The sequence below is a fragment of the Mytilus californianus genome, unplaced genomic scaffold (genome assembly GCF_021869535.1).
Source record: "Mytilus californianus isolate M0D057914Y unplaced genomic scaffold, xbMytCali1.0.p SCAF_9, whole genome shotgun sequence".
NCBI lineage: Eukaryota > Metazoa > Mollusca > Bivalvia > Mytilida > Mytilidae > Mytilus > Mytilus californianus.
In genome coordinates, this window is record NW_026262745.1 from 72,322,061 (window position 1) to 72,336,360 (window position 14,300).

Genomic DNA, 14,300 nt, shown 5'->3' on the forward strand with positions numbered 1-14,300 from the left:
AAATTTATTTTCATGTGTCCTTTATCATGATTTCTGGGTAAAACGATAACAGATTTTGAATCTCCACCTCATAATCCACATGTGCACTCAGTTTCAAGTCCATTTGTCATGGTAAACGGTATAAACTAAACACTTTAAAAGAAATGAAAAAAAATACCTAACTCATAAGTTGAAAATAAACTGACAACACCATGGCTAAAACAAATACAAACAGACAAACAATAGCACACAAAACACAACATAGAAAACTAAAGACTGAGTAGCACAAACCCACCAACACTTGGGGTTTCAGACCGAATAAGGGACGGGCTTAGGAACGAACAAACGAATGCCCATACCATAGGGATGCATACAAAACCCTTTTCAGCATTGCCATGTAGGAATAAACCTGTCATGCGTATGAATGTTTAATACTGTTTCAGTTTTCAGAAAACGTATATCTGAATTGAAGGATACTAAGAAATATACTACTCAGTTATCTTTAAAAGTTGTTTGTAATTGAAACATGCATTTAAAGTGCCATTTGATGAATTACGTTTTAGATTAGTTGAACCACATTCACAAAGAAGATTGTTTTTGACATTTTGTGGCATATATCGTTCAAGATTTATGTCCATTCCTTATCTTAAAATCTTGGATTTAAAAAACAATATCTATGGTAACAATATTAAACAATTTGTTGTATTTAACATGTTTAAATAACAGCAATCTAAAAAAAGTTTGAAATAGACAGTGAATAGTTTCTACATGAATGAATCAATTTGTAACCAGGGATCGTTTCACACTTTGTCCTGCTATCAAGCGCTGTTGAGTAACCGTGATTCAGCTGTTCTGATGCACATGAAATGATAAAAAGCATACTTTTCTTTTTTCATGACAACAAAAAAATCAAAAGGGTCAATCATTACATATGCATCAGACACAGATGTCATTGTGCTTTATGGTTATTACTTCAGTCAAAGTAGTTCGCCTTTACTCCAGAATTTTGAACACAAATGGTCATAACAGTAAACTTCTTGTAAGAGGTTCAACCCCATCCTTTTACAAAACATTCAACTTATCACCTATTACAAGCAATATAGTGCTGTCAGTACAATTAATGCAATCATTTTCAAAGTAGGACAAATATTACCTTGAATACTAAATTCACTGTGAATATTTGATGTCTGGGCTTGAAGTAAAGTTACGGATGTTTTATTGCTAACTGTCTGCTTTTTTAATGTTTCTATTTGGTCATAGATTTCTTCGCGGAATTCACTCAAATCTTGACGAATGTAAGTAAGAATATCTTTGTTAAGATTTATCTGGCTCAATTCCTCACATTTCGGCTTGTATGTCATTCCACCAAGACTTATGATTGCCTGAAGTAAAGATAACGCACAAACTTAAAGCTGATTATTTTAAGCAATTCCAGTGTTACAAACCTGACTGTTTCTAGGCTAGAGCGCTATGCGTAACAAATAAACTAGTCAGAAGCATGTGATTTCAAACCCCGTCCGTGCAGATAAGTATGACTCCAATATGTACCCGAATTAACTAGTAACCCCATGTTTCTATTCGAAAATCGGTTGTTTGCTTCTGTTATTCCGGCTTCCTCAACCAAGTGTCGTTAAACACCGAAAATCAATAAACAGATGATAAAGACTTATCCTTAATATGAATGTCAATTGTTTAAACCTGACATTTTCTTTAAAAAATATAATACCCGGTCTCTCGTTGGGACGAATCTTTTATCGTTGACTGATGAATCAAAGAAAATTTAAGCATACAATATTCATTTAAACACATGCATGTAATACTTTACTCATTTGAAAAAAAAAAACAATTTTGATGAATTTCATTTCATAATTTTAGTTAGGAAAATAGACACAAATTATCACTAAAACAAATGAAATGATTTTAATTCATTCAATTTTTTTCTTGGAATTCCTAATAAGTATACTTTTATGTGAAAAATAAATTCTGATGCTTATTGAAAACATTTACTGAATACTTGATATCAAATATAAATAAAATGTGTAATTAATTTCGAGGAACACTATACGATTAATAAACAAAAGTACACGTGAAAATCTATATGAGCAAAAAGGAACACAAAAAGAATAGTCATGTCCATTAAATGTAAAGTTTGATACTTAGTTTCTTAATGATTTCTAAATTTATTTACGGAAAATTTATAAAAAAAATGTCATAAATCATGTCAGCACCGAAACAATGACTACTGATTAAACACTATCTAGTATGAGTACAAAGAATGTATATATAATTGATTTCTTTTAAGTTATAGAATGATTTTTGAAAAGGTAAAAGTACGTTTTTCAGCGCTCACACGTGAGGTGAAAATAATTTAAGCCTAAACGTTGTACATCATCTATAAACGTTTTACCTCAGATACACAAATCCACATCGTGTTAAAGTGTTCATTTGATAATTGACCATTGTCTGTATGAGCCAGTACATTTCTGTAGTATTTTATCCTGGCTAAGTCGGCTCCATCACTTACTTCAGTGACCGGTGGTAGTTTGTCATATCCATGTAAAGGTGGAACAATAGTTGTCATGTTTCTTAATAAGCATATCATTAGTGTAATATCGTAATTTTCAGATGATGTTATTCCTATAATGAAGAACAAAAGAAATAAAGGTACACATGTACAAATGAAATTAGCATTTCAAAAGGAGGCTCTCAGAGGCATCTCCCACATTCAGTAAGTCTTTTTATAAACTTAAAACCTTATAGGTCCTGATGAGCCACAATCACTCACCTGACTACAATAAAATGCAAAATTAAAACTGTAACTGAATTTGACTCCAACTGTTACATTTCTACAAAACAGATGCATGATACATATAAAAAATATGTAAGGGTTCCGCGGAACCCAGTGTCTCGCCTACTTTATAAAGCTAATAAATGTTTTAGGAACTTTAACTGCAGATTGTATGTAATGTTAACAGGAGTAAAACTACGCACATAATTAAGTAATAAACGGAAAAACAGGAAATATATTTTTACAAAATTTGCTTCTTGATACTATCTTTTGATCATAAACAAGCTTCTGTCCAAGTTTGGTAGAAATCCAGGATAGTTTAAGAAAATTATCAAAATTTTAAAAACTTCATCCACAGAGTGAATGTTATGTTAACTGGCAGAAAAACTAAGTTCATTTATAAGTAAAATAGATACTATATTTTGATCATAAACAAGCTTCTGTCCAAGTTTGGTAGAAATCCAGGATAGTTTATGAAAATTATTAAAATTTTAAAAACTTCATCCACAAAGTGAATGTTATGTTAACTGGCAGAAAACCTAAGTTCATTTATAAGTAAAACAGGGAAAAAAAAGGATTATATATTTACAAAATTTACATCTGGATACCATCTTCTGATCATAAACAAGCTTTTGTCCTAGTTAGGTAGAAATCCAGGATAGTTTAAGAAAATTATTAAAATTTAAAAAACGTCATTCACAGAGTGAATGTTATGTTAACTGGCAAAAAACTAAGTTCATTTATAAGTAAAATAGGAAAAAAAGGATTATTTTTTTTACAAAATTTACTTCTGGATACCATCTTCTGATCAGAAACAAGCTTTTGTCCTAGTTTGGTAGAAATCCAGGATAGTTTAAGAAAGTTATTAAAATTTTTACAATTTTAACCACAGAGTGATAATGTAATGTTAACTGGCAGAAAAACTAAGTCCATTTATAGGTAAAATACGGATAAACAGGATTTTTGTTTTACAAAACTTGATCCTAAATTCTATCTTATGATCATAAACAAGCTTCTGACAAAGTTTGGAGAAATCCAGGATAGTTTAAGAAAGTTATTAATATTTCAAAAACTTTAACCACAGAGTGAATGTAATGTTAACTGGCAGAAAAACTAAGTCCATTTATAAGTAAAATACGAATAATAAGGATTATTTTTTTTTACAAAATTTACTTCTGGATACTATTTTTTTTATCATAAACAAGCTTCTGTCCAAGTTTGGTAGAAATCCAGGAGATTTTAAGAAAGTTATCAAAATTTCGAAAACCTTAACCACAGAGTGTATATTTGTGGACGCCGCCGCCGACGACGACGACGCCGACGACGGAATGTAGGATCGCTATGTCTCGCTTTTTCGACAAAAGTCGAAGGCTCGACAAAAAGAAGATGTGGTACGATTGCCAATGAGTCAACTCTCCACAAGAGACCAAATGACTCAGAAATTAACAACTATAGGTCACCGTACGGCCTTCAACAATGAGCAAAGCCCATACCGCATAGGCCCCGAAATGACAATGTAAAACAATTCAAACGAGAAAACAAAGGCCTAATGTATGTACAAAAAATTAACGAAAAACAAATATGTAACACACAAAAAACGACAACCACTGAATTACAGGCTCTTGACTTGGAACAGGCACATACATACAGAATTTGACGGGGTTAAACATGTTAGCCGGATCCCAACCCTCCCCCTAACCTACGGCAGTGGTTTAACAGTACAACATAAGAACAAACTATAAAAATCAGTTTAAAAAGGCTTAACTCATCAGATGGATACAAATACTACACAGAGTGTAAATGCATGATATAGGAAGTTTATTTATGGCCTAGTTAATCTCACTAATTAAAAGTGCAGAGAAACTAACGTGATCGAAATTCTACATAATTAACTTGATACCATTTGAGCCAATTATTTTCTCTTTTTAACAGTATTTAAAAAAAAAAAACTATTGTGATTCTATGATACTAAACTAATAAAAAGTCTTACTAACGCATAACTCATGCTCATTGGAATAAGACAAATCTATGAAAATCATAAGTTTAATCTGCAAATCGTGCAAGCCAGCATTGCGAAACAGTTACATTCATGAAACGTGAAAATCTAAAGGCCTTGTGACCGTGAATTTGACAAAGGTATATCTTAATATTTTTTAACATTGTCATAAAGCGGGAGGTTTGGCTAGCCATTACACCAGGTTCAACCCACCATTTTTCAAAAAATGTGCTGTACCAAGTAAGGAATATGTCAATTGTTATCAAATAGTTCGTTTCTATGTATCTTGGCGTTGGTTTTTGTTGCCAATTTCCAGTTGTTCCTTTGTTTTCCTCTTATAGTTGATGTGTTTCCTTCGTTTTTAGTTTGTGGCCCGGATTTGTTTACTCTTAATAGATTTATGACTTTTGAACACCGGTATACTATTGTTTCCTTTATTTATACATGTTATAAGGTAACACTTAAACATAAGTTCCGAAATTGAGTGGAGCGTAAAATATTCTGCCATATTCATTTTTCGTAAATTGTTTTGTTATAAATTAGGCCCTTAGTTTTCTCGTTTGGACGGTTTCTTTTTTTTCCTATCAGGGATTTTTATATCCGACAATACAGTATAGGTTTCTCATTATTGAATGCATTACGGTGACATATAATTGCTTACTACCATTTCATTTTAACTCTGGTGGATAGTTGTCTCATTGGCAATCATACCATATCTCCTCATGTTTATATCAATAGAAAACCTTTATGGAGGCACGCAAGACAAAAACTCAGACATTTTCTGGTGACATGTGCAAGACTTATGACCAGACAACAATATTTATTGAATTAAATAAATCATTGGTTAAAATCTAGTTTACATGTTATTTCAACTTATACTTGAAATGCTAATTGTTTCGTACTTTTTATTTTATTTTGAGACGATCCCCTTCATTTTATCTGTCAAAGTAGGTGTAAACAGTCGGTACCGAGACTTTCCGTAAATCTCTATTTAGACAATGATAAATTCAACCATTCAAGAAACAAAGTTTTTTTTATGAAATATATTAAAACCGCGACTTCTACGTCTCACAATTATTTGCTTCAAATGTATATATATATATGTCTTTTATATGTAAAAAAAACAAACTTTGCCTTATCTTTGGCGATCAAGCTTGTTGAGAATCAATTTGGTTAACTATGATTCTTTTATGGAAATATTTATTGCATGTTCATATTAAATACCTGATGTTGGATATAGTAGATCCATTTGCTTCTTATTGATGATACGGCAATTTAAAAGGCGGCTGGTAATCAAAGCTTTGTCTCTTGCAAGAGTAGCCGATAGTGCTAGTGGATTGTAATAATGGTTGAACTTATCTCGAACTGCTTTAGGTGCAACATTACTCATCAATCGAAACATCCGTAAAAAATTATCTTCTTTCTCTGTTAATGAATTTTCAGTATATTTCAGTCCTCTGAAGATGCTCTTCCAAGATTTCCTTAAATAAATCTTAAAAAGAAAAATGACGTTAAAACAACAGCATCATTGTGACAGAACTGATATAAAACTTGATATCAGGTATTCGATACTTTATCTTCTCCAAACGGCATATGTAGGGGACAATACGGAATACTATAATTATCATGCGCCCAGTAGATTTTATAATATTAAAAAAGAAACATTAAATACCATGTACACGAGCTAATATTGTACAAATTTTTGAAAGTGAACTTTGTCCGAGGATGTTACTCAATTTCATGAACTGATGAGCCGGAATTTTAAGAATGCAAGACTAAATTACATATACAATGCATCTGAGCATTAGCCCTAGATTTGATATATCTTATCTAATGTTGTAAACGTTTTTAAATGTTTTCAACGTTCATCATATTTGATCTGAATTGAATCTGTCAGTTATTGAGAAAATACATTAATTGTCGGAATGCGCATATGGTGCGATAAAAATTGGTGCCGTTAATGTTATTCTGATAAATTACATAAAAGGAAACATATTGTATACATATATCACACTTTTTCCAAAATAACATAATCGAGGAAATAAGATTTTGGTAAAAAAAAAATGCCATTTACAGATATTTTTGCATTCACTCCTTTCATTCAAATTTCCTTTTACTTTAATGAACATGCTCACTGACAGCATAAACGCTTTTGAATTCATTTAGCACTTCGTGTTATAGTTCTAATACTCACAAATATTTTATGACACTCTGTCAGCAAAACCCTGAACCATCCCTTTTGGTACAGTATGGTTATTATGACTAGTACTACAGCTAGTAAAATAGCTAAAACAAGGTCCATTCTTTTAATGAAGTAAATAAATCAAGCGAGCATCATTCTACAAATATAGATAACTAACTATATATAATATTTTCATCAAGATGTAATATCATGATACATATGTTTCATTTTGATAAGCTGATATCATTCAAATGGTGTCCAATGTGATTTTTTTATTTCCCAATAAAGGGTATATTTTATGCGTTTAAAAAACGTTACAACAATGCGTAATAATATTTTCAACAAAACGAGTAATTAATGTGTAATTTTATGTGTGTTTGTTTTGCAGAATAAGAATAAAAATGCAATTAAAAAGTTAAATGGCAAAATTTTGGCGAAATATCATAAATTTGAAGTTGTCAAAATGATAAAAGAAAAACAATAAATAAATGAATAAAAAAACAAAACAGCAGATAGAAAAACGTATAATTTAGCTAAATATGAATACCAAATCGTAAATAGTGGTGTAAAGATATGATAAGACAATTGAAAGTCAATATTTATGGCCAAATTTATCAAAGGGACTCGTCCAACAAGCTACTAATATTGTTTTCTTTTTGTTGTTGTGGCTTATTATCTTGTTTGCTCATTTCCTGTGTATTCAAAATAATGTATGAAAAACAACTGTTGATAGCCTACTGCCTTGGTTAAACAAGAATACGTATTAACTCCGTTATGAGTAGTAGAACAGATAAAGTCTGTGAAATGTGTTAAAAATTGAAAACAACTTATAAGTTTTATGCGTTCGAACGCTTTTTTGGATCTTCATCAGGAACGCTCAAAGCTGAATATTTGAAAGCCACTGATGTATCAGAACCGCAAATATATTTACTTTTTAAAATATACATGAAGGTAGCTTTGTTGTGCCCTTTTCTTGTGCAAATATTATTTGTTTAAGTTCGATTTTCCCTATCTGGTTCAAATGTATTTGCTGATACTCATGATTGATTGATTCTAAAGATCACAGAACGCTTAAGTCTATCTTTTCATTTCTCTGTAATGGTCTGTTTGTTTAATTTTCATTTTATTGAGAAATTGATGTGGATGTAAACTATGAGGTAGTACCTCGTGAATTTATTTACAGTTTGTTGAAATCTTGTAGTGTTTGATCTTTGTCCAAGTTGAATGATCCCGTTTCTCTTTTGGTTAATAAAACGGAACATGAAGTAAATTATCTGATTGATTTTGAAATGTACGAAGGGAATTCTCACTCGCACTTATTTCATTTTCTTGACTCTTAAAAAAAACCTGTGATCCAGTTTTTTATGACTTAAATAGTGCAATACACATAATAATTATTCTTATTAAGACAAAAAGAAATTAAGATCAAACTATATTTTTGTAAATTGATGTAAAATTCACTTGTTTTGTGACTTTTTGTTCATTTTAGAAAAATAAACTCCGTCAAAAAGATAATAAAGTTTTAGAGTATTTACTGCAGATATATAATTATCCACCTGTAACATTTACTGATTTCGTCACCTAAACATAAAAACGGAGGTTGGTATATTAAAAAGGCAAATATTTTTATGTTTGATGGTTACAAATTAAACTTAAAGAGCCTATGTCGCTCATAAACAATTTCGGTAATGTTATACTTATTTGTAAATTTTCTTGCTGATCATTTTTGCTTTTAAAGTTTCTCTTTATCTATTATAGGTTTCAAGATAAAAGCCAAACATTATAAAAATTATGATAAAATTCTTCATTTGAGGGTATCAACTCCTAATAAAAGTCGTCGGATAATTTTGAAGTAACTGAACAAAAGGTTGATCTCACATTTCTACCCTTTTAAGATTTTCTCTTCCTAAAGATGTTTTCAAGATAATAGACAAAACTTGCATTTTATCCCAATGTTCTATTTTAGCAATGTAGGGTCTGTTGGTCTTAAAACTAGATACCCAAAGGATAATTGGAGCAAAGTTTCTGAGGAGAATATTTTTGTAAAAGTTAACGGACGACAGACGACGACGGACGACAAACGCGAAGTGATGAGAATAGATCACCTGGCCCAATGGTATTTTGCATTTATTGCAAAGGATATAAAAATGTAAATCTCCTATTTCAATGTTATATTGGTTTTGGATTTCAAATATTTTGACATCGAGGAGCATCACTGATGAGTCGATAATGAATATTAATTGTCAAAATGAGAATCTGATGTAGTAAAGTTGGAACCGTTAATACAATTGTACAGTTTTTAATTCTAAAAACGCATAATTATATGCGAAGTTCGTTTCTTTCAACATTTCGAAATTCTGTACTATCAATAGTACCTGTTCAGTGAGTACTTTTAAGGTACTTTGTATTCATAATTAGATATATTTTCGATAAGTTATTATTTTACTTGATATCAATAGAGTTATAAATCACGACGATCCTATGCAGTGCACCATATGGTGTTTGTTTTTATTTGCCTTTTTCTTAATGGCGCGTAGATCAAATTTAGTTCCCGATTCTAAAATGTCATTTGACAAAGATAAACAGTTAACTAGAAATAAAGTAATTTTAGTGAGTAATATTGCTATTGTAATTTTCAATTGGTCAAAAGCCAAACAGATGGGTAATAGACTTTTGAAGATACCGTTAGTTGAAAATACTAGATCTGCATTATGTCCCATTGAGAGCGTAGAGGAATATGTGTTAATTAATTCCTGCCAACGGAGATATCCCAGCTTTTCTATTTTCTAGTAAACACAAGTCAGTTCCTGTGATCTATATAGATTTTCAGCAGTATATTAAGGAGTTTATTATTAAGATAGGTAGGAATCCACGACTATTTTCTACACACAGCTTCCGTCGAGGGGGTGCTACGTTTGCCTTTGAATCTAAGGTGCCTGCGGAGTTAATACAAGTTCATGGCGATTGGGCAAGTGATGCTTATCAATTGTATCTTCAATTTTCTTTATCAGAGAAAGTCTCCGTTGCTAAGGCTATGACTAAATTTATCCCTTAATTGCAATAATGAAGAAGAGGGTGTTGATTTTGTGTGATTCTATCGGGAAATATTTGGATGGGATAAAAGACACTGTAGTACAGAGTTTTAGTGGAGTTAATTTAGGTTACATTAAATATATTATTGATAAGGAGTATTTGTATCTTCATGATTTTGATAGCTTTTCTCATGTTATTTTGCATTTTGGTACCAATGATGTAGAGAATCATACTCCAGAGATTATTTTATGTAAATTTAGAAATTTAATTTATAGTACAAGAAATAGAAATAGAGACATAAATATATTGATATCTTCTATTTTACCGCGACCAGTTGATTTTGTTCAGTTAGGAAGTGAGGTTGTTGAGATTAATAAAGCCTTAATTGGCATTTGTAAAGAGGAGAAAATAAGTTTCATTAAGTCTTATAGAAGAGTTTTGTTAAAGTGTTCCCCTAAAAAAGATTTTTTTGCTATTAAAGATGGAGGTTTGCATTTAAATGAAGCTGGAGTTTTTCAACTTAAAATGTGTTTTATTCATGTCATTTCGCATTTGTAAATTGCATATGTTTAATTATATAGTTGTAGTTTGTTAACTTTTTCTTTGTTTATATTTTGTAGATAACCATTCAAGTAGGTGGCTTACAATGATGTTCTTTATTCATTGAGTCAGAAGATTAACAAAGAAGTAGCATATTCATTGGATCTTTAGTAGGAGATTTACAAGAAAGTATCGTATTGATTTCTTGAGTCTCTTCAGGCTTACACAAAAGAATATCAGCTTGTGAGTCTGATTTATTACAATTCTATAATATTGCTTTATCCATTTTGTTTTGTGTTTTGCGGGCTTGTTTGGCGGGTTATTTTTGTAGGGCCCGCAATGTTGTATACTCTAGTTCATGTATATGTATATTATTTGTTAAATGAACTTGTACAATATTTTTCGGCCAAAATAAAAGTATTTTTTATCTTGTTTTCTATTCTGGGCCAGAGATAATTGTACAGTTTTTAATTCTAAAAACGCATAATTATATGCGAAGTTCGTTTCTTTCAACATTTCGAAATTCTGTACTATCAATAGTACCTGTTCAGTGAGTACTTTTAAGGTACTTTGTATTCAGAATTTGATATATTTTCGATAAGTTACCCTCCCGCCCATCCCTAATTTTTAATTATTGTACTAGTGAGTTATTTTTATTTTTATATTTCTTTTTACATATTTAACTTATGCGGGTTATTTTTGTAGGGCCCGCAATGTTGTATACTCTATTTCATGTATATGTATATTATTTGTTAAATGAACTTGTACAATAATTTTCGGCCAAAATAAAAGTATTATTTATCTTGTTTTCTATTTTGAGCCAGAGATAATTGCGTTTTGTTTGTTCAGTGTTGTGTACTGTATTTATGCTTTTTCCTCAAATGTTTATCTTAAATTTTCAAAATGACTTAAATATAAATTTCAATGACAGTCTTTAGTCTTTCAGTTTTGTACAGAGAATACAAACATTTGATTTTTTTTTTGGTAATACTAAACCTTTTCGCTGGATTCTTATTACTATCTGTCAGCACTTCTGCGCTGACATGAATTATCATGTGTATTGTCATAATTATAGATTAACTGTTAACAAAACTTTGAATTTTGGAAATACTAAGGCTGTTTTTATTTACAACCACTGGGTCGATGCCACTGCTGGATGAGTTTTTATTCCCCGAGGGTATCACCAACCCAGTAGTTAGCACTTCTGTGTTGACATGAATTATCATTATATGGTCATAGTTATAAATTAACTGTTAACAAAACTTTGAATTTTCGAAATACTAAGGCTTTTTAACCTCAGGAATAGACTACCTTAGCTGTATTTGGCAAAACTTTTAGGAATTTTTGGTCCTCAATGCTCTTCAACTTTGTACTTAATTTGGCCTTTTTATCTTTTTTTTTATTCGAGCGTCACCGATGAATCGTTTGTAGACGAAACGCGCTTCTGGCGCAAATACAAAATTTCAATCCTGGTATCTATGATGAGTTTATTTACAACCACTGGGCCGATGCCACTACTGGTGGAGTTTTTATTCCCCGAGGGTATCAACAGCCCAGTAGTCAGAATAGATTACCTTAGCTGTATTTGGCAAAACTTTTAGGAATTTGGGGTCCTCAATGCTCATCAAACTACGTACTTTATTTGGCCTTTGAAACTTTTGTTTTTATTCGAGAGTCACATATGAGTCTTTCTTTTGTAGACAAAGGAGTTTATTTAAATGATATGACGACAAGACAATTACTCTCAACGGAAGTTGTAGCCTACACGATCAGCGGAAATAATTCCTTTGTAACTTTATACACATGTAGATAAAAGGACTAAGTCCTTGATAACCGAAAAGACGCCTTTTAAATTGACCAACGTAAGGATTATATTCATCATACGAACCTGTTATGCTATGGTGCTGACTCATTGAGATCTCATGTTTATAAATGAAATTCTCCGCTACAATGATTCGAATGAATTAACATTGTACAGGTAATACCAAACAACACATATATCATGTATATGAAATGAAAATTAAATATGACAAAGACATAGAACTGTCAGATTAACTAATAAAACATTGAAAAACTTACAAACACATGTACAGGGAAATCTTCTTTCCCTTGTGGTCCAATGTTCAGTAAACACATTTGTTAACCTGGTAGACAATTTTATACGTCATTCACTATTAAAAATTGTCTCCCTTTTGAAAATGAAATATCGATTTGATTTTATTTAAAAATAGAAATATGTGTTGTCATTTAATCAAAATATTATCTGATTACAAATTATTCCCATTAGTGTAGGAAATAAAACAGACACAAAAGCGGATGAAATTAGAGTTAATCGAACAAAATAAGGCGGAAACAAAGAAAAAAACGAAACAAACACTATATATCTGAGGAAGCCATTTTCAGTCAGCCACGATGAGTTCGATAAAAAAAAAAAGATTTATAGAAATATTTGATGATCTAACTGTAGTGTGTTGTTGTATTTGTACACTAGTATGTTTTAATAGACATGAAGAAAATCTCCTCCGTCATTCTAACAGAGTCTTAAACTGGACACAATGGAAGCAATGAGCGGTCAGAGATACAGACTGCTGATACTGCATTCCATACACGAATCCTGTACATAGCCTAGAACAGAATTTCATTATTTTACGACCAGGGGATAACCTGGTGTTGTTGTTGCATGAGGTCCACTTGTAGAGGAGACACACATTTGTTTCTTTAATGCAAAATAATAAAAAAAGTTGGCACTTCAAACTGATGCTCCCGGAACTACATATTGAGAGAAAATATTTATATAATTATGTTTCACGTACAATACTAGTAAGGAAGAAATTAAATATTACAGTGATTCAATAACTATTATTCCTGTTCTTTATCAATATGAATGTGTTATAGTTCACACCGAATATATCATTCCAAAATCAATTAAACATTTCTATTCTAAATAATAGTGACCTACGTATACGTTTTGATAAATATTAATAAAATTGTATGTTTATTGTACTAGTCCATTGTTATACACGTGTGCCTATTTGAGTTTTTTTTGGGCATTGAATCTAAATAAATTTATCATATACTTAGAGTAAATAATTTATAATTTTACAGTATAATAATAGCATTAAATTTACGTGAATTCCATATTTTCCGAAATGGTGCTAAGCTGGTTGATATGAAAAATTTATCAACTGCTTCCGGCTATTATCGCATGCCTTTCCGTAATGTTATCGCATGGCATTCCGGCGTTACTCGACAAATTCCGGAAAATACATTTCAAAGATATCTCAAAACATAACAAAGTAGGGTACAAAACAAATATAAGGGAACAGGACAATATATTATGTAAAATACAAAACAAATGATACAATAAATGCATTTTCAAAGTTTCCAGCATAATTTAGCAAGTAACTTTACGAATGTTGACTTTTCCGGACAAACAGTGTTCATTTTGTTTTGTTGATTTTTTTTTATCGTGAATATAAAAATATATTATACTGTTGTTTTTCTCCTCTGTTGAGGCATATGATAGACTGATTTCATATCAGATGTATTACATTTGGCGTCCGTCGTCCGTAAACTTTTCACTTTTTGAACTTCTGCTTGAGAACCACTTAAAAGGATCAATATATTAAACTATTATTTTTCTCCATTGTTGAAGCATATGATAAAAAGATTATAAAATTACATTTTTCATGTCAGATGTATTATCAGCCTTCGGCTCTTGGGCTGATATTGAATCTTGGGCTGATAATACATCTGATATGAAAAATGCCATGTAATAATCT

General features: G+C 31.0%; 1 protein-coding gene across 1 annotated transcript; it reads right to left on the bottom strand.

The window, feature by feature from the left end:
• Nucleotides 1-1,067: 1,067 nt before the first annotated feature.
• LOC127713981 (uncharacterized) lies at nt 1,068-6,249 on the bottom strand. Its single transcript, XM_052219932.1, has 3 exons — nt 5,988-6,249; nt 2,387-2,616; nt 1,068-1,361 (listed from the first exon to the last, which is right to left on the bottom strand). The coding sequence occupies exons 1-3, from the start codon at nt 6,163-6,165 to the stop codon at nt 1,068-1,070; spliced, it is 702 nt and encodes a 233-aa protein (XP_052075892.1). The 5' UTR covers nt 6,166-6,249.
• Nucleotides 6,250-14,300: the final 8,051 nt, after the last annotated feature.